Below are 25,357 nucleotides of genomic sequence, written 5' to 3'. Positions count from 1 at the left end.
TGGACAGGGTGGGCTTCCCTGGCTCTCCGCCAACCCCATTGGGGCAGGAAGGAGGGGTTCAGGTTATCTTGATCAGAGTCACAGGGTTCTGGAGAAGGGGAAATAGAGTGCCCATGAGCTCACTGTAACACCCCTCAAAACCCTTTACCAAAGTGCAAGCCCAGTTCTTGTATCATTTGTGCTCCTGTAGATCTGTTGCAGCTTCTCTTCATTTGCATTTAATAGCAGAAAGCAAATGCTGGATGTGAATTTAGTGAACTGTTAGCATGAGCAAGAAGGGAGGTAATTTATTAATCTTTACTTTCATTTTGCCATGCAGCTTTTGGTGTCCTAAGATTACATGAGAAGACACTGTTATAACTATAATCACTCAGGAACTCAACTACAGACATATATAAAAATCTAATATTTTGCTCAGAAATTGTTAATGGCCAGCAAAGTATTCTTTTTCAGAATTACTGCCAAGTTTCAAAACTGCATGTGTCATCTTATCACGTACTATACATTAAGTGTTGGTCATGTAAGTCAGATCTGCCCTATGGGTATTTTAAATTGCAAGCATAACTTTTTGAAACTCTATTGTAATGGTTTTTATTTGGCTTGGTTTCTAAATCAGCATAGTTCGTTCATAGCACTTCAATTGCTTTTTCCTTATTCTTTGCCACTTCTAAACTTCTTATCTGAACAAGATTCAAAGACCAAGTTATTTGTTAGGTAGCTAAGCATCTAATGCTGTCTAAACTATCTATGAAATCTGTTGTAAATTTATAGTATGTACTTTTTTTTCATATATAACCAGTATAGAAGTGGAACTTAGAACATGATAGAAGTTAGAAATGAAAGAAGCATGTTCTATTTTTTTTTCATTAAGAATTGGCAATAATAACTTCAACCATTAAAGATAATGATCTCAAAACCTTTGAGTTTAGGCATCTTTCCTCTGCTGTGCAATTTTAGTTTTACAGTTCACCTGATACTCTCCTGCTGTATAACATAGCTCTTAGTTTGGATGTAGTCTCTCTCTTGTGCAACATCTTTGAGATTTCAACCCATTGCACATCTTCCCTCCTGCCTGAGACCAACAGGACTGTAATAATGCCCAATGCCTGTTTTAGTTTCTTTTTCTTCTTCCCATATAGTGGCTGACTCTATAAGCAGTTGCTCTTGAAATTCCCAAACCAACAACAAGAATTTGAGAACATAAGGTTGCATGGTGCACCAGAACCTAATTGCATTGCTTTTACCTTAGATGCTATCTATTATTTTGAAAGCATTTTAGGTAGAAATTCTTTGCTGTGAGGGTGGTGAGGTACTGGCACAGGTTGCCCAGAATTGTGGATTCCCCATCACTGGAACTGTTCAGGGCTAGGTTGGATGGGGCTTTAAGAAATCTGGTCTATTGGAAGGTGTCTCTGCACCTGCAGGGTGTTTGGAGCTAGATAATCTTTAAGGTCCTTTCCAACTCAAAGCATCCTGTGATTCTGTAATTGTATGGTTTTTCTTCTGTCATCTTTCTGAGTATAAAAAGCAGAAGATACTGATGTGCAGATGAAAGCTTTGGAGGGAAAAATAGAATTGTCTCTGAGAGTTACAGGTGGATGAATGGATCATTAAAGAGTTATATATTATGTGATAATTTATCTGTGAACAAACTTTGAGGAAAACACAAGTCTGGAAAATGGAACTGCAATATCTCAAGGCAGAGAAGATAAAAGTAGTTCTTCCAGCCATTCTATTTCAATGAATTATTGTACATATTAATCCATTTATGCTGGAAATTGGAGAGGCCATTTGTTTCACAAATACTAGTGTTATCCCAGGAAATAGAAATGGGATTCTGAAATTAGTTATTAAAGATCACACTTTAGTGATTAAGATAGCTCGAGTTCCAAGAGGCCACACACAATCTCATTCTGGGAGTCAAATTAGCATTCTATTGAAATGGCTTTTGCCAGACAGGACACTAGAGCACTTGGTTGCTTTTAGCTAAATCCAGAAGAACAAACCCTATTATCATCAGTCCTTGTCCACAGCATCTCAAATTCAAGGTTTCTTTGCAGCACAGGTAAAATGGGATGCCGCTACCCCAGGGACAGGGTGGTTTTTACTGCTGCATCACAGTTATGATGGAGACTCCCGAGCTACCTTTGGACTTGCTGTCTCTAGAGGAGCAGCACAATACAGGGATCTTCCCTCGCTGCAGTAGCAGGCATCAGTCTGGCTGCTGGGGCACTGCTGCAGGCAAAAGACATAGAGAATAAAAGATCATGTCCCATGCATCTGCCTGCTTTAGTTATGCCTGGAGCTTGTCCTGCTTCAAGAAAGCAGATAGTCTGGGCAAACAGAGGAGTACTTTTCATAGGTGATTGCATACTAACATAGGCTTATCTTTAATTTTTAATCTTAACTAGAAATGGAAGCTACAGCTGGCTAGAAACTGCTTGTATAAGAGCAGAATCAAGCAGGACCGGTGATCCTCTTGAAATGATGGGAAATGTGCCCTTAATAAAATAAAAAATAATTAATAAATACCCTTTCCCAGATTAACTCCCAGAAAAGATCTCAAAATATTTTTATCATTATTTTTTTTTCAAAATATATTTTAGCTTGAGAAAAAGCTAAAAAAAAAAACAAAAACTAAAAAAAGATGGAGCATCCCCATTTTCTATGTGCTAAGACTTTGGAAGTCAACAGCCTTTTGAAAGTATTTCCCTAAAACCAAACCATCAAAAATGTGCTTGAAGTAAGAGATATGTTGAGTATTTTCTGATTTACTTTGAATGGGGTTCACTCCTTCCTATATGAAATCTCCATCCCATATAATGAGAAAAGGGACCAGCAAAGAGGTGAGAAGTGGTGTTCTGATTGGAAACTCACACTTCTACATGTACCAAAAAACTGGGGTGGACAGTTAAATCAATCAAAAGTAATTTTAGTAACCAGAAACTAGCTCTTGGTGCTTTTGATCCTTGAAAAATATCACCCAAGTTTTTGTTAACTCTGCCAACTTCAGAAGGCATTACACTACTCTTCGGTACACTTGCCCCTTTTTTTCTCAAATAATACACTAATTTGATTGATTTTTTTTCTATGCTTATCACTCTGTGGATTGATATCTTTTTCTTTGACAATGGGGAAATGCTCTGGTTACAGTTAAATAACATAAAATGTATGGGTGTCATACATTCCTGTGCTGCTGTCCCTTACTCTAATTTTACTTGATCAAAGAAGCTACAGCAGCATAAAAGCACCAGAGATGCAGTGAATCAAGCACACATGCAAAGCAGAAAACATATTTTTAAATGAAATATGAAATCACTTCAGTGTAGTATCTAAACTATGATGTTTTCCACTGAAACGAAAGATTTATACAATGTGATGCAAATCCCCCTGTAAGAAATATATTTACTCAGAACAAAGGGCAAAAAGACAGTAGATCTATATTTTTAAAGATCTATTGTTAATTTTACAAATAATTTTCTCAAAATTTGCCCTTTTGAAAGTAAATGTGTCAGTCATAGGTGCTATTTTTTGTATTCCATGTAGCATAAGTTCAGTCAGTTTCAGTCAGACCAAAGTAATTTTCAGTGTTCACCTTTTTTATATCTTCATTACATAACAAAAATCTAGTATAAAATAAGAATATTTTTTTTTACTTCTGTGAGTGTATAAGAAACCTGTGCTACATTAAGCTATCAGAATTGAAGCAAAATCCTAGGGAGTAAACAGTCATCTTCCTGCTCAGTATCCACTGTCTGATATAATGAGGATAGTGAACTGCTTACATTCCTTACATGATTGTGGAAGGAGTTGCTATTCAAGCAGAGCAAAAAATAGATACTGGTATAAAACTTTGTTAAAATTTAGACTTCCAGATCTGTTTGGTTTGCCAGCCCAGCATCCTGCAGTTTTGTCTCTTTGCTGTTATGGTCCCCTACCCAGACTTAGCTGCCTTTTAATGTATCTGGTGAGACTAACTTAATTTATTTTGGTTTATTTTCCACACTTTACTGTTTGTAACTTGTGATATACCTCCTGTGATAATATATGAGTGAACTATAAGGTATTACCTCCCCCTGTTGTAGACTGAGGGCTCCCTGCACTGCTTGATGCTGCTCCTAGGGCATTTCATCTGGCCTGCAACATCACTGCTGGAAGTGCCTCAGTGGCCCCCAGGAGAGAGGACAGTATGCAGTCCTTGCATTCCACAGTATGCAAGTGGGACAAATGGCATTGTCCTCCTACCAGAAAACATGGTCACTAAACTAGAAGCTGTGGGAGAAAAATGGGGGAATGACTCTTTCTGAAACTTATTACGATGCTATGTTCCGGCAAAATACATTTTATTATAACTGGATCTTACTATGAGTAATATTTCCTAATTAACCACAGGGATTCATGAGCTTTGCAGACTGAAAGACTGAGCATAGGAAATGTCCCAGGTCTGGTTTTAATCAAATTTATGTCCTTTTGAATTGCTTGCTTTTGCAAAAAGTTTCAGAAGTAGCTAGTCTGAGGAATTACCCAGGCGGTGTAAAGATACTTCCAGTTACATACTTGAAACATCTCTGGAGATGTACCTGCCTTAGTTAGAAAGGAATTATCTCTACACAGCTAGAGCACACTTCTGAGTGGACATGAAAATGGTGGATGATTTCATTACCTCTATCGTCTTTAGATCTATTTCAAACCTTTTCAAGCTCCTCAGGGACTGTCTTCCAGCGCACGTAGACCTTGGTGGGTCATGAATCTGCAAGCTGGAATTTTGCACACAGGGGAGGATGGACTGCAATAATGGAAACTTTCAGCTCTCAAAAATGGTTGGGTTTTTTTAAGGATTCATTAATGGGAAATACTTTTTTTCTGGTGTGTGTCAGGCTGATTTTGACAGCACGCTCACACACACACACACACACACACACACACAAGAAGGACTAGTGGGCTATCAGCATATGCTATGTGTTAAAAATGTGTTAGCAAAAGCTGTGTAGATAAGTCCAGGAGAATCTGTGCTCATACAGATGATACTATCAAGGAGAGAAGAGGAAGAAGAAATTGGAGCATGGATACCAAATTTACCCTGGATCACACTGGTGCTATATGTCACTCAATGGCACATCCCTACACAGAACAAAGAAAGGCAACTTTTATCAGATGCACAAGGTGAGACGGGAGTACATATTTTGGTATCTTTCTTTTTCATGGCAAATTTCTGTAAAGAAACATGTTATGGTTAGGAGATGCATAATTATTTTCTGGCTTGTGGCTATTCTCCAGCCAGGAATATACTGTGTGAAAATTAGTGAGTGGCTACTTCAGATAAAATTATAGTAATCAGAAACTTTTAAAAAATTGTGCTGGATTGTTTCTTCTCAAAACCAAACCAAAACAAGAAAAAAAAAAAAAAGAGCCCTAGAAAAAAGATTTTTTTTTTAATTGCTTACTTCTATGTAGGGTCAAACTAATGATCCAAGTGCACTGTTGTGATCCTATTGTGGAATCACTGATGGCACCAGAAGTCAAAGTGTCTATGTTTTTGTGGCTGTGCCAGTGCACCAGTGTTGTGAGGAGCTCCGTGTAGTGGGCACCTGCTGAGCCAAAGATTTGAGATGAATAGCACCCATATTGATTTGCCTATAATGGAGTGGAAAAGAAAAATGTCCAGGTTTTGTTGCAGGTATTTTCATGGGGTATTAAATTGGTGGATTAGTTGCAAACAGCAGTACTGATAAAGTCTCCTGTCCATCTTGATGGTTGGGCCTTTCTATTAAAATGACACATAAATAACCTATTATGTCCCCCACCCATGGAAATTCAAATGCACCTGTCAAGTTGATAAAGCACTTGCCTGGAGGGAAGCATTGTTTACATTTTCACTCCATTCTTCAGAAAAAGTGAGATTCTAATTATTTTTCCCACTGTAAATTAATGCTGACTATGATGGTTAGCATATCTGTGTATTGTTATATCTATGCAAAAGTTAAATAATAGAACTGATCCATCATGTATTATGCAATGTGCATTTTTATGACAGGCTTCCCTCTGATCTTATTACGCCTTTCTTCACAAATACTTACTTTTTTTTTTTTTTTCCTAGCAGCTGGGGGAATCTTTGTTGACTGCTGGTTCATAAGTTGAAATCTGTCCTGTGTGAAAAGAAAAATGCAATTTACATGTTTATCGGATGCTGAACTCTGCTATCTTCCGAGAAGGAAAAAATAAGGATATAAGAGTATACTCCATTAATAATAAGCTTCATTATATTAGACAATTGGTCACACTAGAATAAACCATTTTTCTACAAACCAAGCACATCAAATTCAGTAATACGATACAATACAATTGTTTCTGGATATCTCAGACAGTAACATTTAATTCAGAAAAAGTAAACTAGTTAAGGTAAAATCAAATGCGAACAGAATCTTTTTTTGCATGCATAAAATCATGCCACACCTATGCACAAAACTTTAAGCTGTACCACAAACCATTTCTTAGGATTCCTAGCAGTCATTTTTGCTTTGTTTGTAAATTATTTTTTTTATAAATTTCATGGTTTCTGCTTGAACTGAAGATAAAACTGCTGAAATACCACAAAGGGGCTGTTTTTACAATAGCTACAAATGGAAAATATTGTGAGAAGAATTCTTGTTATCTGGTTTCTTAACTGAAGCAGGGAAGAAGACATTACTGAGAGGCTCTTGGTACACTCAGAGGAGCTTTGGGAGACAGCCTGATCTTGCAAGTTACTTTTGCAAGAGTGGCAGACCCAACTGGTTTGCATACCCTGTTGAAGGCTCATGCAAACTTCCCTGAGCCTTTAACTCTTTGTCTCTATTTGCTACAGTGGATTTTCATTCCTATATGTCTAGAGAAGCAGCAATTCCAAGCATGGTTAAACTGTTTGCAAGAGTCAAAAATAAAACCCTGGCACAGGAAAAAGGAGTAAACTGAGAAGGAAATACCTTAGAAATTGAGGCACTTCAGGTTTAGTTTCTGATGAGCTTGCAATTGAGATGCTGGCCCTATGGAGGCCCAGAAAAAACATCCTTGGGGTGAAGATGGCAGAGGGTATGAGATGAGAATGGTGAGTGTCAATCTTAATCACAAAGGAATACCCAAACCTCTGCCATCTTCATTTTCTTCCTTCTCTTATTTTCTATAATGAAACCAGCACTTGCTTTTGCACCACAGCTTACAAAAATATGCCAGGCCCTTCCACTACTCTCCACCCTACTAGGAAGGTGTTTGTGAAATCTTTTTCTTTCAGTTCTTCCTCCGTGGCCTGTTTCAGCAGTGAAGTCTGCAAGAAAGCATCTGATTGCTGGCGATTATCTGGAAAATCAGATGAGATGATTTATGGGCAGTTAAAGCAAGTAGCCACATAAATGTCCTCTGATCTCAACACAGGCTGCTAACTCTTGTTCTGTAAGCAGCCCTGTCTACCTGTCCCTGCAGTGCTGAAGCAATGGGGCTGCAGTGTGAGTGAGAGATTCTAGATACCTCTGTGGTAAATGTTTGCTAATAATTACCATCTGTGCTGGAGCAGTCAGTATACTTATTAGGGTTACTGAAAGATCAGAGCAAAATTACAGTATTTCTAAAAGAGGACAACCACCCCTCACAGATGTTCACATATGTTTTACTAAAAGTGTTTAAATTTCTGTTTCACTTTCATTTTCCTAGCCTCCTTCCATCTGCTTCAAAAGAAAGCTGGATCTAAACAGGAAAACTAGGAACATTTTGGTACTTAGTAAAACCTTATAGTAATTTTGCTATTGTTTGAATTTTAAAAAGGAAAATATAAATTAAAATTCAAAAGGCACCTTCCACAAGAGCACCATTGCTCAACCCCACTAACATAAGGATACATTATGCCATTGCCTGTGCCAATGCACAGGAGAAAATTTTCTGAAGCTGAAGAAGATGCAACTAGAAGCCACTAGTCAAATGTATTTTAATTTTAAGTTCTCAGCTGATTTACTGTCCATGTAATGATACAGGTTTAAAAATGTTATTTACCTGCCAGGAAAAGATCTGTCCATCTGATGTAAGTCACAAGTGAATAAAAGCCTGTCTAATTCCCAGACACACATCTTGAATGCAGAAGGTCTTGGACTAATTGAATGAAATCTGTGAACATGGACTTGTTTCTTTTAACTATCTTTTCTCTTCATTTAATCATTTCCAAACAGTAAAAATAAAATGCTCATTGCCAATAAATTAATTGACAAACTTACCTCCTTTGTTTTCTGTTTACATATTAGTTTTGAACGACATTGTTACTCACAGATCTGTCAGGGTTATTTTCACAGAATGTCTTCTGTGGGCAAACTTTATCCCATAAGATGAACTGTTCCATGGATCTATTTACTATTTGTTGTTTCTGGTGTATTTTTGGTCACCAAAGTCATATAGTATTATTGCTGCTTTCTGACTGCATTACTTTTGTAAACACATAAGTAATGAATAACAAATGTTGATGAGCAGATAATGAACAGCAGACATTCTTATTTACACAGATATGCCCTTGTATGCATTAAAATCCTGACTTCCATAGGGAAAATAACTTTTCCTAAACACTTTTGTATATAAAATCCTGTCTGTCTGAAGTTACTGAAGATACTTTCTTAAGTAACTCATTCCAGCATCCCTTGTAAAATTTGAGAAATGAAGCATGGAGAGAGATTTCTCTTGCCCATCTGAACCAAACCCACTCTGGGCTCAGAATATAGCAGGATTCTCTGGAGTAGGAAGGGAATGTATTTTATCTCCTTTCCTTAGGGCAAATCAGTGGACAAAGACACTGCTATGCACAAGGAAATGCAAGAAAGCTGTGGCCTTTAATTTTTACTCACTAAGGTTTTTGCTGCATTGAATATCAGTTTTCCTTGAATTAATTATTGAGATGACATTTTGCCCCCCAAATTTATTATTGTTTGGAAGACAGCATTTCTACGTTTGTATTTTTTAATGGGTGACTGAAGTGTGTACATTTAAAACCACAAAAGATTTAGATCCGAAAACTGGGATGGTGAGCAGCAGCCTACACAAGCAGCATGTGCAGTGTAGCTAAAGAATATGTGGCTGCACTTTGTAATATATGTAATAATAAGAAGATGAAAATAATTCCCTAGAAAAGGTCTGCATTGCTGTTCACTGGTCATATCCATAAATAGGATGCTATTGCAAATCAGAAACAAAAAGACCCATTGCTGTTTCCTAGTGCTATGGTGCTAAGCAGCTTTCCATAAATCTATTCTGGGATTTCTCCTTAGTCATTTACAAAGACCTTTTTTCACCATTTAGTCTGTCCATATCTGCTTGTTAAATAAATCAGGGAAGACTGTAACAACAATGCTTCAGGCATTCATAATTTGACTGAAACAAACAATTCCTGGATACTGCTGGTCCCTTATGCTGGTCCATTATGTTGATAAATAGGACGATCTAGAAACGAGTTATCTCTCTGCAGAGTTACCAGGAGCCCACAAAGGCCTTTGCTAACCTGAGACACTCACGTGCCTCGTTATTGCCCCAGGAACAAGAGCACACACTGCTGCCCCACCAAAGCACGCTGCACTCACATAAATGTGTGTGAGTGTTTCATGCACGGAAGGGTTAAACAGGAGGGGCGTTGGTGTGGTTTTCTCGTGGTGGTATGATTTTTGGCAATCCTAATAGCTTTTCTTGTTCATGCCTTTGCTTGCCATTTCTCCAGTTTCACGATTTATTCAAACTGAGTTGATTTTCATGACTCGTAAAGTACCCCATCCTTCCTACAGTGGCTTGGAAGCTTTCCCCACTGTCACATCTAATTCTGACCGAGGTCCAGTGACAACCTCACTGGAACCTGGACACCACCAAGGTGCCTTTGACATGGACAGGAAGGATGTTTTTAGATATTTCCATGTAAATTCTTCTTTAACAGAATTGCTGGAAAGGTTTTTAGCAACAGTTTGTCAGAAATGGGGTTGGTAATGCTTAAGGGGTGCTGTGCTTCCTTCAGAGGTTAGCACTATCCAGCTTTTGTTTTTTAATTGTAAAGCTACACTGGTTTAACAAAGATTGCCTCCAGGACAGTAATTCCCATATTTACAACTCTTACCACAGAAAATGCATTTACCATGTTTATGAAAGTTACTTGAAGTAAATACAGCACCCTCGACTTTTGATGTCTTTTTCTTCCTCCTATAATTTCAACACTTTTTTGGCATTTTGACTAAATTTAACAGCTTGTAACTTTTGCTAATTATTTGTCATGACCAGCGTTCTGTTCCACCCCTTCTCCACTGGTTGATTTGGTCCATTTTACTCATTTTATGCATTTTCTTTTGAATGCTGTTTTCGAACAGGCAATGCTTGAGCCTGGAATTGATTCACTTGACATTGCTAATAATAATGCTGCTGCAAACAGTTAAAAATCAGTAATAATCATAATCAAGTTTTTGGACATATGTATATTTCTCAACTTTTTAAAAGAGCTTTTTTTCATGCTGTTATCTTTTTTAAAATACACTAGAAGTCAGTCTTCCTCTCATTCTCACTGCAGCTCAGAAAATCTGAGGACATATTCTTTTCTTTCTTCTTTCACAAAAGCTGTCAAACAATAGAAAGCATCATAGTACCTTTACACACTAGCATGGCATTTTTGGTGCCCTGACCTAGGAAATATTGATAATATTAATTGGCTGTGCCTCAGTTGTGTAATCTATTTATAAATATACTTTATTTGCAATTAAAATGGGTTCTTATTCAATAACATGTTTCTCTACACTTTGTGTGGTATAATACATTTATATAACAAAATACATTTGCATTTGTACTTACAAATATATTTTTGGCTTTTTTCTAGGTTATGCACTATAATTTCTAAAGGGTTGACATAATTTACCTTTTTTTGTAGGAGAAGCGTGTTCCACCCTCTTAAAAACCTGTATTTTTACGTCATGGTGCACACTACAGGAGCAGTGATTGAAATAATTGTTGTCAAGGAAGAATGTATTAAAATTATTAATAAGACTTAAACCCACATGAGACTTACTGAATCATCTGATCTGACCTAAATTCATGACCCTTCCTCCCAGTTCTTCCCTTCTCATACTTGCACAAAAATAGGAGGACCAAAAGGAGAAAAAACTACCAACATAATAAAGGCCAGTGAAAACTGTACATTTGCATTAGGTCAATGTAACATGTTATGATTATAATAATATAAACAAATAAACTATAAGGGCATGCACATCAGACCTCATTTCAAGCTGAACTATTATAAAGCGATTAACAGCCTCACAGTCCCGCTTTAATTAAGTTATGTTGTGAAATATTCAGCATTTGAACCTGTTCTGGCCTGCCTCTTTTATCATTGAATTACCATCGTTAATGTGTTTTTCTGCTGAAAGATGAATTTCATTTAAGGATTACTGTACATTGCTCTGGCATTTTGTGGTTTCTTGTCAGCCCCTGTGAATCTAGATCATTGCTAACTTCAGTTTCTCTGACATGTCCTATATGCACAGTCTCTTGACTAGCCTGTCTCGGTGGATTTATTAACTCATATTGTATTCCTGTAGAAATGAATGGACATTTTTGATTAACTTAATGATAGAAATTTCAGATGACAGTACAGTTTACTTTTGGAGCTTACTTCATGCTATGTAGGCCACAGCAGCTCTCTAGTGACCTATCACTTCACAGAAATGTGTTCTGAGAGTTTCAAGGCAGTGGACATCTGTCTGCCAAATACTTTCAGATGGTGCTAGCAAGGCAGGAATGGAAAGGTCCTTCTGCGCTGGGGTCTTTAAATCCACAGCCACAAACAGAGCTGCTCTCCCTTCCTGGAAGTGGTGTTCAAATGTTGTATCCCTCCACACATTGAAGGATCTGCCTTCAGGCAAACTCACATTTCCAGGTGACTTTGAGGAAGAGCTAATGAGTGACACTCCAGCAAAGGGTCCCCTTTCCTTCCTTTCTACTGCCTACCCCAGACCAAGGCTATGCAACTCACCCCAACACCATCAGTTTTAGTGGTGCCTTTTCTCTTTCAGTTGTCAGATGATCAGTCTGTGCTTTTGGCTTTTTTTGTGGTTTTTTTTTTTTTGGGGGGGGGGGGGATGGGGAGAGGTGAGGTAGGAGGAATGGGAGGAGGACATGCAAAATAATAGCATCATGTTCTCACATTCTTTTGGCTAATCACATCAATGTCCTCAGAGGGAGTTCACCAGATCTTAAAATGTGACAACAGATCAGATGGGTTTGTTTACTGCCACTATCCTGCAGAACTGTATGGTCTTGAGGAGGAAGACAGAGACTTCTGAAGCCATTCCTAGTCCCATATGGATATGGTATCCTGGGAATGGCACCTAGAGTCAAGAACATGCAAAGAAGGTCTTTGCCCTGGCAAGGTGAAGGTTTGTTTAGGCACAAAGGTTTGAATAACACGGTTTTGGCTTCCTCACAGTGCCATCTGAGTGTTGTAAATTACACTCAGATCTGGCACTGATTAAAAAATAGGTGGTAATTTATTTGTGTGAAAATAGTGAAAGGTCCCCTGTGCTGTCCCCTGTGCTGGACAAGTACAGAATGCATATTTTTGCCCCTAGAGCTCACAGCTCAAACAGGCAAAACAGACCTGCAAAGAAGGAGTGGTGTTCATATCCATGGCTTGCAAAACATGTGGTAAATAAGTCCCCTGCTAGTTGATAGAGACAAACACAAGAGAAGAACAAGCAGATCCAGTCAAAGTGAGGTAAGATGAAGATCAGACAAGAAGCATGGGATTGATTCAGGAGGGAAGAAAACTTTGAATAAAGGAAGCTAACAATGCAGGGAAAAATATATCTAGCATAAAAGGAGGATTGTGACAGAGATCATACTGTTTGCTGTATTCCCTGAAGACTGAGTTTCTGAGCTGGGTCTCTCAACAATTTTTCTTTCCTGAAGCCATAGATCAGGGAGGGGACATGAGGCCAGGAAAGCCTTGGTGCTCTTGAATTGGCCAGGTCAGAAGTTCTGGTAGTGAGACACTGGGATTAGAGAGGAGGGTGACCACTACAGAGGCTGTGGCGTGGCAGCTCTTGCAGCTGCTCCTCTGTGCTCAAGCCGACCCTGTACCAATGGAAGTTGCCTTCCTGCTTTCTTGAAACCACAGGCCACATTAATTCTTATGGAGCACTGTGTAATGCAGGCATGTGTCTTGTATGGTAGACAGAAGAAAATACAGGCCTTGTCCTGTCCTTATGGCTGCTGCATGTTCCTAACACGTTGTCCTGAATTAAAGCCTTTGAACCCCAGAGACTTTGGTGTGGAAAATTGAGACTGTCCTTATTTTACCTTAAATTTCAGATGGCCTTTCCTTTTTTTAAAATGTAAAAAATTTATTAGGGCTGATGTAAATGGAAGCTGGCAGTAAAATGAAGCATCCTATTGTTCTATCATTCCTGGAAAAGAGTTGGAGATAATTTCCTATATGTGTTCTTGCTTTCTTAATTCACCTAAAACAAATCCTCTCCTAAGGCAGTGTCTCATAATAGCAACATGCACGCCAGGATCGTGGCATTGGCACACTGTGCTTGTTATGGGATTCCTCGTAATGCGTAAGAACAGCTGAGGAAATGTGAACTGGAACACAAGCAAACTGAGCTAAATCTAACTTTTCCCAAGTGAGGGGAAAAATTTGTGTCTGGTTTTTGCGGTCTCTTGTAAGAATCTGACCTCTTCATTTCAGCAAAAAGTAAAAGTAAGACTATGCAGACTAAAGTTTTAATGTACCTGTCCTAAATGAGAGCTTTTCTTTAGCTAGCTTTATAAGTTCCAGTAATTTCTGCCAGTGCAATACATATTCTTGAGAGAAGAAGCATGTGCTAGGCCAGCAAAAGTGGTATTTTGCCTACAATAAATAGAAGTGTTAGGGAAGAGCATGCTGATGTATTGTAAAGCTGTACCAATATCAGCAATCCCTTCCTTCCACAAGCAGGAGTAGCACCTCATGGGAGAAAATTAATGACAAAAAGGTCTTGCAAAAGTAAGGGTTAAAACTTAGGTTTGCACTTCAGGGGAAGTATAAAAATAATGCTTCTCATCATCATTTCTAGTTAAGGATAAAGGGTGCTTAAGTCTTGTGGCATGATCCATCTGAAGTCTTGAATTCTGATCAGCCTGTATAAAGAATTAACATGATAAAGGCCAAATGGAAATTCAGACTGATGTAGGGAGATACAAAACCTACCAAAGCAAACATGTTTAGAGCAAACTAAGAGCAAACGAAGCTAGGTTACTGTTAATAAACTAGCTTTACACAATGCCCTAAAATACATTTAATTTACTCTGCCTCATCTACAGTTCAGTTAGCAGCACAAGGTTATTTTAATATAATACAGAGATCAGAGACTAAAAAGTGCTTGTGGGTACAGGAGCAAAAGCTTCTCAAAGAGATAGAAATACAAATACTTGGTCACAAAATTCTTGGGAAGCTATTTTTTTTTTTTAATCAGCATTGCCATTTTATTGTTTAACCTACCCTGCTTGATCTCTCTACTTTTGGTTAATACGGGAGTCAATTACAGCTTCATCTGTGCAGAATTAACTTTATAGAATATACACTGGGGATTTGTCTATCTCCTCTATTTAGATCTATGTCATAAAAAAATATGTAGTAGAGAACTGTGTGCAAGCACTGCATATGGTACAGGCTTTGCAGATTTATTGTAAAATCATTTTAAATCGGTTAAGCCCTTGCCAGAAGTTAATTAAATATGTTCCTTTGGTGGGGGGTGGGGGGTCTCTGTGTGTGTGCGTGTCCGGGGGGGCGGGGGGGCTGTCTTTCACTAGGTGGCAGTGTCTGATTACATCTGGAAGGACCACGCCAGGCAGCCTGGTGTCTCCAGCTGTGACCTCCGGCACCAGGATGAAATCCCTGACGCTGCAGCCAGCTGGAAAGGTAACACCACTGTTCACGTCTGTGTCTACACGGTTCACCTCAGCGGCTTCCAGGAGCTCTACAGGCACTTCTTCAGGCTGCCTGATGGGGCTATCATTGAGGTAGGTTGGAGCAGGCTCCGCGCTGCCAGATTTTGAAGGCAAAGGGGTGCATTGCAGAGCTAGGTCACAGTCAAAAGAGGAAAATAGGCCGTGCCCAAAATGCACACTGAAAGCCGTAGGAAGACCTCACTCCTAAACAGTAGTGCCTAATCAATGAGTTAATGCTTTTGCAGTGCAAAGTAGCAATTTCAGATTGTTTATAGAGCCATTTAAAGGCAATTATGTAAGATATACATTGAAACTACACACATAGAGATTATTTATAAATGTATATCACTTAGAACCGCATAAGGTCATTCTGTACAGGAATTATTTTATATATATATATAAATATATAAGCTAAGTACTGTGCACATTTAATGGACAGCTTTTGCTGCAAGTATGGTCATTCACTTAGTTTGTACTCAGATACACAGAGCTAAGGCACAGTTAGATCACCTACTGGCATCTTGTATGTTTTAGATTGAATCTTGGATGTTGTCAGCATTTCAGCAGCTTGTGCACTAAAACACAATACAGGATGTTATTAAAGAGATGTATCACCCATTACTTGTTTCATGGGCTACATTTTGTTCATTGCTTTGCCATTTTTGTTCTAAGTGCTTTGAAGAAGAACATTTTCTTTTTGCCTTTGGTCTTGTGTTGAGAGACTCTTAAAAAAAGATTGGCATTTAAGAGAAAGTAGAGTCAAAGACTATTACCTTGCCTACCCAGATAAGAAGTGGGAGCATCATCCCAGAGAACTTTTTACCAAAACTGGCACAAGTGATGATGAAACACGACATTTTCATCTGCGCACTTCTAAGGTGAAGGTTCAAATACATCTTTCCAGCATGAGGCAAACAGTGCTTCTGCTCCTTTGGTTAATGGTTCAAGTCTGTTTTCTTCATTAAAGTTTTTGTTCTTAATGTCTTTGCCCTACTTGGCTTTTTAAAGAAAATTTAATTTAAAGGAAACTGTCCTCAAGGATTTCAAACATAATTTTCTGCCTGGGGAACTTGTGATTCACCAGAGTGAAGACACCAGAGTCTTCAAGCTGGCCAAAGAAAACAAGAGAAGGCATGCTGCCTACATGAAGTAGAACCTAATTACTGGAACAAAGAAACTGGCAAAGCCAGGTCCATGCCCAAGTTTGCTGGAGAAACTCCTCATGTGAATAGTTGCCTAGACTTTTTAAAACAAATTTCCATATTAGAGGTCAACCAGGCAGCCCAGCTCCTACTTTCTGCCTGTAACAAATGTACCTTTTTCAGAATGGTTTTTCCCAGTTAGATTCTTCTCAGCTTTTCAGTGCTGAGATTTAGTTCAACTTTCATCAGGCATTGGAAGGAGGGTCTTTGAACACCCAAGGCAATTTAAATCCAGTGCACTGTTTCAGTTCATTAATCTGTTCTGCACTTCTGAGAGAAGAAATGTGTTCTCATATGATGTAGTTTTGTCTTTCCAGGTGACCTTTAGAGAAGCTTCCAGCATCCACAAAGTAAGCAATGTATAATGTGGATGGCTCAAGCCACTTCTCCATAGTTTCCCACACCAGATCATAACATAGCCTATCCATAAAATCCATGACTGAGTCTTACCTCATTGTTTTGAAAGCCACACATCTAATTTAGGAGATCAATGTGTGCTTTACAGCACTTTTACTTGTAGATCTAGATGCAATTACATGTAAGAGATGTGCTTAACTAATAATTTCAGTAAAGCCCATATACAGATCTTACATTTAGCTGATAACAGATGTAATTATACATTTGTGTGTTTTATAGGTCAGGACTTTCTAATTCAGTTCCAAATTAGAAATATTTAATGAATTTTAAAATGCTACACTGACAAGTGAAAAGTTTGCTGCCACAGGGAAAAATACACCTGAGCTTTACTACTTGCTGCTGTTGCCACCCCTCAGGAACATTTTTTTTCCCTTTGTTGAAGCTAGACAAGCAGGGGTACTTGAGTTGAGCTAGAAAATTGTTTTGGAGTTGAAGGGTGCGTTGCAAGGTTATGTATAGTTTTTAAGAGTGTAGGAGATGAAAGCCATCTAGGTTTCTTGGAATTATCTTTTTAGTTTGCTCCCTCTGTTGACAACTTGCTGTGTATAAGCATTTTCACTTTGGCTATCTAGAGCTAGTTCTAAACAGTCAAGTGATTTACTTTACCTAACTCTAGTCTGTCTTAGGTATTTTACTCCTAGTGACTCAATGGAAAGATTTTTCTGGATCCTTATAGTCTGTTTGGTCCGAAGTCTCCTCTCATTCTAAATTTAATCAGCTTCCATTGGATCACCTGTTGGTGTAAATAAGATGTCTCTTTACCAGAAATTTACCTCTATAATATAATTTCATAATCTTACCTATTTTATTCAAGAATTGGTACAACACCTCACCAAAAGAAACAAGATGAATTTGTGTTTTGCATTTCATTCCTCTCCTCACTTTTCCAGCAGTGGTGAAGGAGGGAAGGCTTTTCTTTCACACTGGCAAAGGCAGAGAGTATTATCTATTCTCTCTCCCTGTCATAGAAATGATAGCTGCCTTTTTTTTCTTTCTTCATGATCAGCAAGCCTCTTTCTCCTCACCAGAGACAAGATATTTGTATGAAATATTGTATTGGGACTGTAGGAACACAACCTGTAAGAATGGGGGTGTTTTGTGGCAATTGTGATGTGTCCTACCTTTGTATATACATCTACCTGATCTGCAGCATCCACAGAGTAAGAAAACAATCAATTTTCACTTTTTTGTGTTCTTCTGGATGGGCTACTACTCTTGTGCAACTGCAGAATGCAAGGAGTAATTCAACAGCATCTAGGAACTGGGGGTTACATGCACCTTCTTCCAGTGAAACAATCCTCCTTCCTATTACAGTGACATATCAAAGGTGAAAATGTAATTATTTCAGTGTAAATTTATATTTGTTTGCTCACTTTTATTAAAAAACTCTGAAGGCATGCAACTCTGAAGATAGCAAAATGAAAAGATTGATTTTAATTTTTGTAAGTTTCAGTAATCCTACCTGAAAGAGCCATAGCACTTGTTCCTAACCTCATGAATCCAGGCATTTGGGAACTAAGATCTGTGTATCAGATGTTTAATGCTTTGTGCCATTTACAGCATGATGGGTGTTGGTTTTGGTGGGTGTTCTTCAAAAAGAATATGTATAATTGGAAGAAATGAGCAATTTGGCAGAAAACAACACAGGAATTGTAATAACTTTGAAAAAGTATGTGCAAATATAGGCATTGTTCAGGCATTCAGCTAACTGAGGAGTGTATGCAGGCTGGTGAGATCTGGGGCTGTGTTTCTCTTGCCAAACACAGGAACATGAGAACAGCACTGGAATCACCAGGCCAAATTCTACCTCAGATTCGTGTGTTCAACTCTTGGTGACTTTAACTTCAGATATCTGCAAATATTCTTTCTATATCTGCAAATATTCTTTGACAGACATAAGAGGAATTTTGCATAATCTTTCTGTGGAGATGCTCGTAAGGAATTCATACTTACAGCTTCATCCTACTCTTTTATACTTCAGTGAAAGCAAGATTTTCTTGTAGTCCTAATTCAGCAAATTGCTTCAATGTGAACCTAATTTTATCCAAGGAGCCAAAAGTCACTTTAATATTAATTATCTTTTTTATTTTTTTTCTTTTTTCCCAGTAAGCAGAACCTGTTTCTAAGTGCTGTGTGCAGAAGTAAACTAGCTAGGAATAAATATCCTCTAAGTAATAGCTTCTTCAAAATATTTATTTCTTTATGTGTGGTACTGCCATTAGAGGTCCAGATTTCCTGGTATAACTAGAAATTTCATGTCTGCTATCAAAAGTAGTTTTATAGGTTTCATAGGGATGAGATAAAACTAACTGTTTTAAAAGGAACATTAAATACAAGGTGACATGTATAAATTGCCCTAGAAATATTAAATAAAAAGATTTTTTTAAAAATGTGCAATGTAAAAATTATAGCGGTTAAACTTGTAGGTGCAGTCTTTTTGTCATAAGCATTGTAAAACTCATAGAATTCACATGCAGTAAAAACCATTTTCCTTTTTACCTATAATATATTTCCCCTTTATAGTAATTCAATTTAACTGTTGGCTAACCAAGGAATGACCTTCCCAAAATAAATCACTTTTCATGCTTTTCAGTATTCATTAATCTGACGTTATTGTAATATAAAGGAAATTATTGACTTTTAACATTTTAAACATATTTGAAATCCATGCACAGAAAAGTTAATGATAGTGGTACATGTTTGCTGTCTACGTGGTGATAACACCAACTTGGTGATTTTTATCTCGACTTCTGCTGACTGGAGTTGATTTCTTATTAAAAGGGCAAAGATAAGTCACTTTAACTCAACAAAAAATCAGTTTCTTATTACAGGCCTAGTAAACCTCAGCATTGTAGAGAAAGTTTTTGTATAGTATGATTTTATCTATCAAATAAGCCTTCACAAATGTCAAGGATTCATCCAATTTAAGCTTACTGGATAAAAGAGATCTGTTTTCCCTAATTACTTGAAAAGTACCTAGCAGTAATAAGATAAGACAGCATAGGTGACTAGCCAATTACTTAGTTTAAGGTATTTACATCAATCCATATGCTATAAATTATGTCTAAACCCTCCTGCACTTCTGGAAAAGTGAATAAAATCATATAAGTTTATTTTGAATACAAGATCAGATATGGTATGCTGAGTGACACTTAAAAAGAATGAAACTGTAACTGTAGCTTATTTTCTGAAGCAATCTTGACACTAATGCTAAATTACAGCTTGGAAACATCTAGCATTTTTACCTTTATGAGAAAAGGCTTTTTACATATTTAACATAATTCTAGGGAAAATATACTGGAATTATGTATAAAGATATGTACACTGTAACCAAAGGGCATTTATAGTCCCCAGTAGAATACTTACAACAATTTTATTGCCATTTGGTGTCATTTTCTAACAGATATAAAATACAGCCAGTAAACAAACTAGACTTTAGATTTAAGCTGACAGCTGTTCCTTCAGAAGCAATATTCAGATATTTAATCTTAAGAATACTGAATATTTTACAATTGTTTGAGCAAACTATACTTTTAGCATGTGAAGGACTGCATGCTTTTATATACAGTTCTTGGATCTGATAATGACATTAAAAAACAACCTTAGAATAATCTACACATTTGTTGCTCTCTTATATTCCCTGGGCAAATCAACAAATTGCCTCATGTTTTATTCTTAATTCCACAAATTCTCTTTTTTATACACAGTGTTGCTATGAATATTGGGTCCTATTTTTTTCCCTGTGTGTGCATAAGCCATGCAGTTGACTCCAGCACAGTTTATACATGGATGTGAGTGCAGCTTTTCTGGCCCTAATATATTAAAGGAACAAATTCTCCAAGTTTATTGCCAAAGCCCCATGTGCTGTTTTCATGAAGAGTCTCATTTCAGTGGTCACTGAAGGTTTACGGAGGAGAGAAAGAGGGAGGATTGCTCCAGATCAGTGCCTGAGGTTGGTGGCCTTCCTCATGACTTCATCCTCATCTCACCAGACACTGGGAGGGAACAGCACAGCTCTGGCTTTTCTGTTAGCTGGATTGGCTGTGGGGAGTGGGTGAGGAGGTTTTGGCTGGGAGAGAGCCTGGGCAAAGGTGATTACTTGGTGTAAACTGACCCACTTTGGCTGGCTTCAGCAGCATCATGTCAGGACATCTACAAACATGGCCGTCCATGATTTGATTTCCTGGAAATCCCTATAAAAGCAGGGATTAACAGGAAAGGTTTGTCCCACAGAAGAGTGATTAATACATGTAGATGTGTACATACTTGTGGGGTGAATAGGATTTACCACATGCTGCCTGCCTAATTCTGAGATTTAATATTGTCCCAGTAAAAACATAATGTACTTTGCAACTGCATTCAGTGGGAGCATGATCTCTCTCAATATGCATTGAGGTTCAGTTGGGAATCATACATTTTACCAACTCAGCTAAGGGATACTCCCAACAGACACAGGCAACTGGATCAGTACACCCTGCAAACTTACAGCCCTTTTGTTGAGGGTTGTGGCAGTATAGCAAGTTTCACTTCAAATAAGAAGTAAACCAGACTGTTTTAAGTTATCGTTACCAGTATATTTCTCCTTTAATGTTATAATTCAATTAAAGGTAATCCGTTTAAGAAAGAAATTAGTTGTCCAGGCAGCTCTTTTCATCCCTTCAACTGAAGGGCTTCAACTGAAAAGATGAGATCAAGGAAAAGAGATTTCCTGGAGAAATCTTGTGCATATATGCTTTGTTCTTAAATTGATCCAGCTCATCTCACATGTGACATGTAAACCCTGTCCTGAAATGGACCCAGTCTGTTGTTCCTTGCCCTTGTGCCAGGTAATTCAATCCCTCTGCTGCAGATGAAGTGGATGAGCATGTGTCTCAGCTGAACAGTAGTTCTTTCTCTCCATATCTTCTGTTTCCAGTTGTTTTTCCCGTCAAGTAAAATATTAGGTCCTTGTTCTTTTTCAGTAATTGTGGTAGAGTTTTAAACGGAAGCTGTGTCTATTAATTGTGAATCTATTATCAGCTGCAGTCAAAACCATGCAAGAGGATGGAAAGGCAGGAGGCATTGCAGCATGTGGCCATTTCCATTCTCCCTAGTGTTCTACAAATCTCAGGTTTTATGATTCTGTCCCCCAGAAAGTCACAGAGTCATGTGGAAGAAGATTTCTTTCCTCCAAGCGGACATGTCCTGCTTTACTGTGCTGCTGTGTTCTGATAGGACGTCCAGGAAAAGAATAAGACAAGTCCACTGCTGGATCTTTTCAGCAGGACTCACTGGCTTTCAGAGAACCAAAAAATTACTGAAATACCAGAACTACAGCATTATAGCCTTGTTCTGTATATGAATATTTTAATCATACTGGTTTCTTTTTTGCTTGCAGAGAATGTGGGGTGAGTTGCACGGGTTACCTACTCAATCAACACATATACAAATATATTATGTTCATGGAAATTTAAATTTTTTTTTCTTGGGGTCCTGAAGAGTTAGAACTCCTTCCTTCAGTTGTGAAAGGAATGGAAGCAAGTTTAAGCACACCCATGCAGTCTGAGACAGTGCTCAAGGGAAAAATGATGCCATAGCTCTCTAGCTGTATTGTATAACAAACTGCAGTGATGATAATTAAGGGGTACTTTAAAAGTGTTATTTTGTATTAAAAATTCCATCTTTCAGTTTCAACCCACTTTAAACACCAAGATTTGCTGTATTTTCAGTGATTTTCAGAACAATTTTCTGCTGAAAGGGCAGAGCCACTGATTGTTGCAGAAGGTATTTTGTACTTTTAAATACTTATAATCTTTATTCATCTATCATGGTTTTACCTGAATCAGCAGTAAAATCTCTGAAGTCAAAGGATAATTGCCAAAACAGCATTAACTTACTTTATCTGAATAAAAAAATAACCTTTGAAAAAGTACCTTGCAGCTACACAGATTGACAAAATGCATCAATTATATTTTTGCTCACTTTATAATTACACTGCAGTAAGTGCACAGTGAACTTTACTACATGGTTGATTAACCATAAGGTTACTGCTATTAAGTCACTCTCAGAAACAACAATTTGGACTTTAATTTAAGAATATAACTCTGCACAACATCTGATCAGATTTAAAAATCTGACATATCCATACAAGCTTCAATTTAAAGTTCACAAGTAAATGATAGCACCTTAATTGTAGCAAAGGGTTCCTATTGCTTCCTATGCTGTGTATGTGAACGATCAGATTTGGAAGAGCTCTTGGTATGTGTTAAACAGCACCAAAGGAAAGGCTTTTCCAGTGAACTCTGAATATCCCCTGTATCCTCATTCTTATTGCATAGAAACATTTTTTATGAAGAGCAGAGGATGGAGCTGGGGTTGTGTAGCCTGGAGAAAAAGAGAATGTTTGAGAGGAGGTTGTATCCAGGTGGGGGTTGGTTTCTTCTGCCAGGTAGCAAGAAACAAGACATGAGGAAATGGACTGGATATTTGGAAAAATTTCTGGAAGGATTTTCAAGCATTGGAAAAGGCTGTCCAGAAAAATTGTTAGGTTCCTGGAGGCATTTAAAAGACATGTGGATGTGGCACTTGAGAGCATGGTTTAGTGGTGGACTTGGCAGTATTAGGCTTATAGCTGTACCAAATGATCTTAAAGGTCTTTTCCAAATCTACCTAAATGATTCTATAAAATTAAGTTCCAGCTTCCAGGGAATTAGGGTTTCAACTCCACTGATGATATTTCCACATATTTTTCTCAGATTATTGCAACTGGAAAAATATTTCTGTTTCTGTTATCTCACTGACACCGTAGGCCCCCTTTATATCTCCAGTCTTACTGACTTTGTATAATGCAAAAGTATTGCTATGAAGTCCTACCATGATGTTGTGTCTCTTTTTGACCTCCCTGATGATTGCTTATGCCATGAGAGAAACAACCTAAAACAAGATTATCTCTTAGTTTGAAAGAAGAAAAATAAAAATAAAGTAGCAGCTGCTCTGTATAAGTGTTATCTAGGTGAGAAGAAAGAATAGCCTGGTACAGGCTATTGCCTAGGATGTAGAATGCACAAGACCACTCCAGTATTTAGTCTCAACTTTTTATGCGAGGTGGGGAATATTTACTAGGATGCCTGTTTCCCTCTGTTCCTGAGGTAGCAGCACTTCTCACTTTCACTGTGTATCAAAACCAGAAGTACAACAAAGACTGTAAGATGATTCAACAGACAGAAAATAAGAAAATGAAAAAAAATACAATAGAAGTTAGAGATTATTCCTGTACATGTACCCATGTTTGGAAAATTTATTATAGCTGTGCTAAACTAGATTGAGAATAGCAAAAGTCTTTAAAATATTACTATATTACTGGATCAACCTGCTTTTTCATGCTAACGTTTGAGTAACAGCAATTAGACAGAGCTCAGCTCAGTTACTTCTCAGTATCTGAAATTTGATTTCTGCTCAAATTCATCAGAGCAAAATTTCTCTTATATGGGCATTCGAAAATATGAAAACAATTGGAGTCAGGGCATTCTTGTGCAAAATGCCACCCACAAGACACAAACTGAAGATCTGACATGTGATATGGTAACTACTAATGAACTGAGCTGAGTCTGACGCAGTGCCTTGGCTTTATAACCAATTTCCAGTCCTATAACATCTCCTCCTCATGGCCATGATTTCCTTCTTTGAGTGTATATTCTTTATTCATTCAAATCTTCTCCATGTGTCAAGAACATCATAAGAAGAAATTATGAAAAGCAACGAGTGTAAAAATCCCCATTCCACTGTTTTACTAAAACATTTAGAGTGAGGAAAAATTAGGTGAATTCACATTTCACATGTGTTTAAATTGTTAATCTCACTGCTCTATCTGTATTAGTGAATATATTTACAGTAAGTTTTACTTTATAATATTTTGGCAGAACTGTTAGAAAAATTGTTATAAGCCCAGGAGTGGAACTGAACCATGAAAGCTAAACTGTAAGCTGCTGCAAAGCTGGGTTATTAGTATGACAGAATAAAATTTCACACACACAAAAGCTTCTAAGCTGTGATATTTTGAAAGCAAGAAGAGAGAGTGGGGAAGGGTAATCGAAGTCATCTATGTTCCCTCTGATATTTCACTGAATGCTGCCATAATAATATGCTGGCTTTGTCTGTTCTGTTTTTCAGGCATTCGGTGACGTTGGTGAAGAAAGTCTTTTGTGTAAAGTGAGCACAGACCAGGAAAATAAAACAGAAAAGGACAGTATGCTGTGTACATCTACACTTAGCAAGCTGAGGGAGAGGAAAAAGAGTACAGCAAGATGGAAAGGTATTTTTTTCAGTTTCTATACCTAGATGACAAACCTAACAATCTTGATATCTAAGCATAAAACGATGGGAGGGATAGAAAAAAGCAAATAATTTTAGAAAGTCTAGGGTGTGATCAGTGACAGCTGAAATTATACAGTTGTGTTTTCCAATGTGTCTTCATCTCTGGGTAGTTTCATCAGCTGTTGCAAGAATCCTAAAAACTGAAGTTCTGTCCTTTACCCAAACACTGTCACACTTTCCATTCAGAATCCTAATACAGTAATTCAATCCAGAGTGATCTAACTTAGGCAAGTATTTAAATTATGTTAGGGGCAGTCTTAAATCAGTTATTGTATATATATATATATATATATATATATATATATATATATATATTTAGGTATGTGTCCAGACATATTAGTCTAAGCAAAAATCAAAATCTCTCAGACTTGTATTGTGTTTTCCACTGTGTACTGAAAGACGCTGGCCCCGTCACTGTGCCT

General features: G+C 37.7%; 1 protein-coding gene across 1 annotated transcript in view; it reads left to right on the top strand.

The window, feature by feature from the left end:
* LOC110472633 (uncharacterized) overlaps positions 1–25,357 on the top strand; it is a 272,197-nt gene that overhangs the window by 244,932 nt on the left and 1,908 nt on the right. The window contains exon 20 of the mRNA XM_085571476.1: positions 24,732–24,873. Coding sequence (XP_085427602.1) covers positions 24,732–24,873 — 142 coding nt within the window. The remainder of the gene's footprint in view (positions 1–24,731; positions 24,874–25,357) is intronic.

Source organism: Lonchura striata, chromosome 2 (genome assembly GCF_050655825.1).
Source record: "Lonchura striata isolate lonStrDom1 chromosome 2, ASM5065582v1, whole genome shotgun sequence".
In the NCBI taxonomy this organism is placed as follows: domain Eukaryota; kingdom Metazoa; phylum Chordata; class Aves; order Passeriformes; family Estrildidae; genus Lonchura; species Lonchura striata.
Note: the sequence above shows the minus strand (reverse complement) of the source record. Positions and strands in the feature narration are given on the sequence as shown.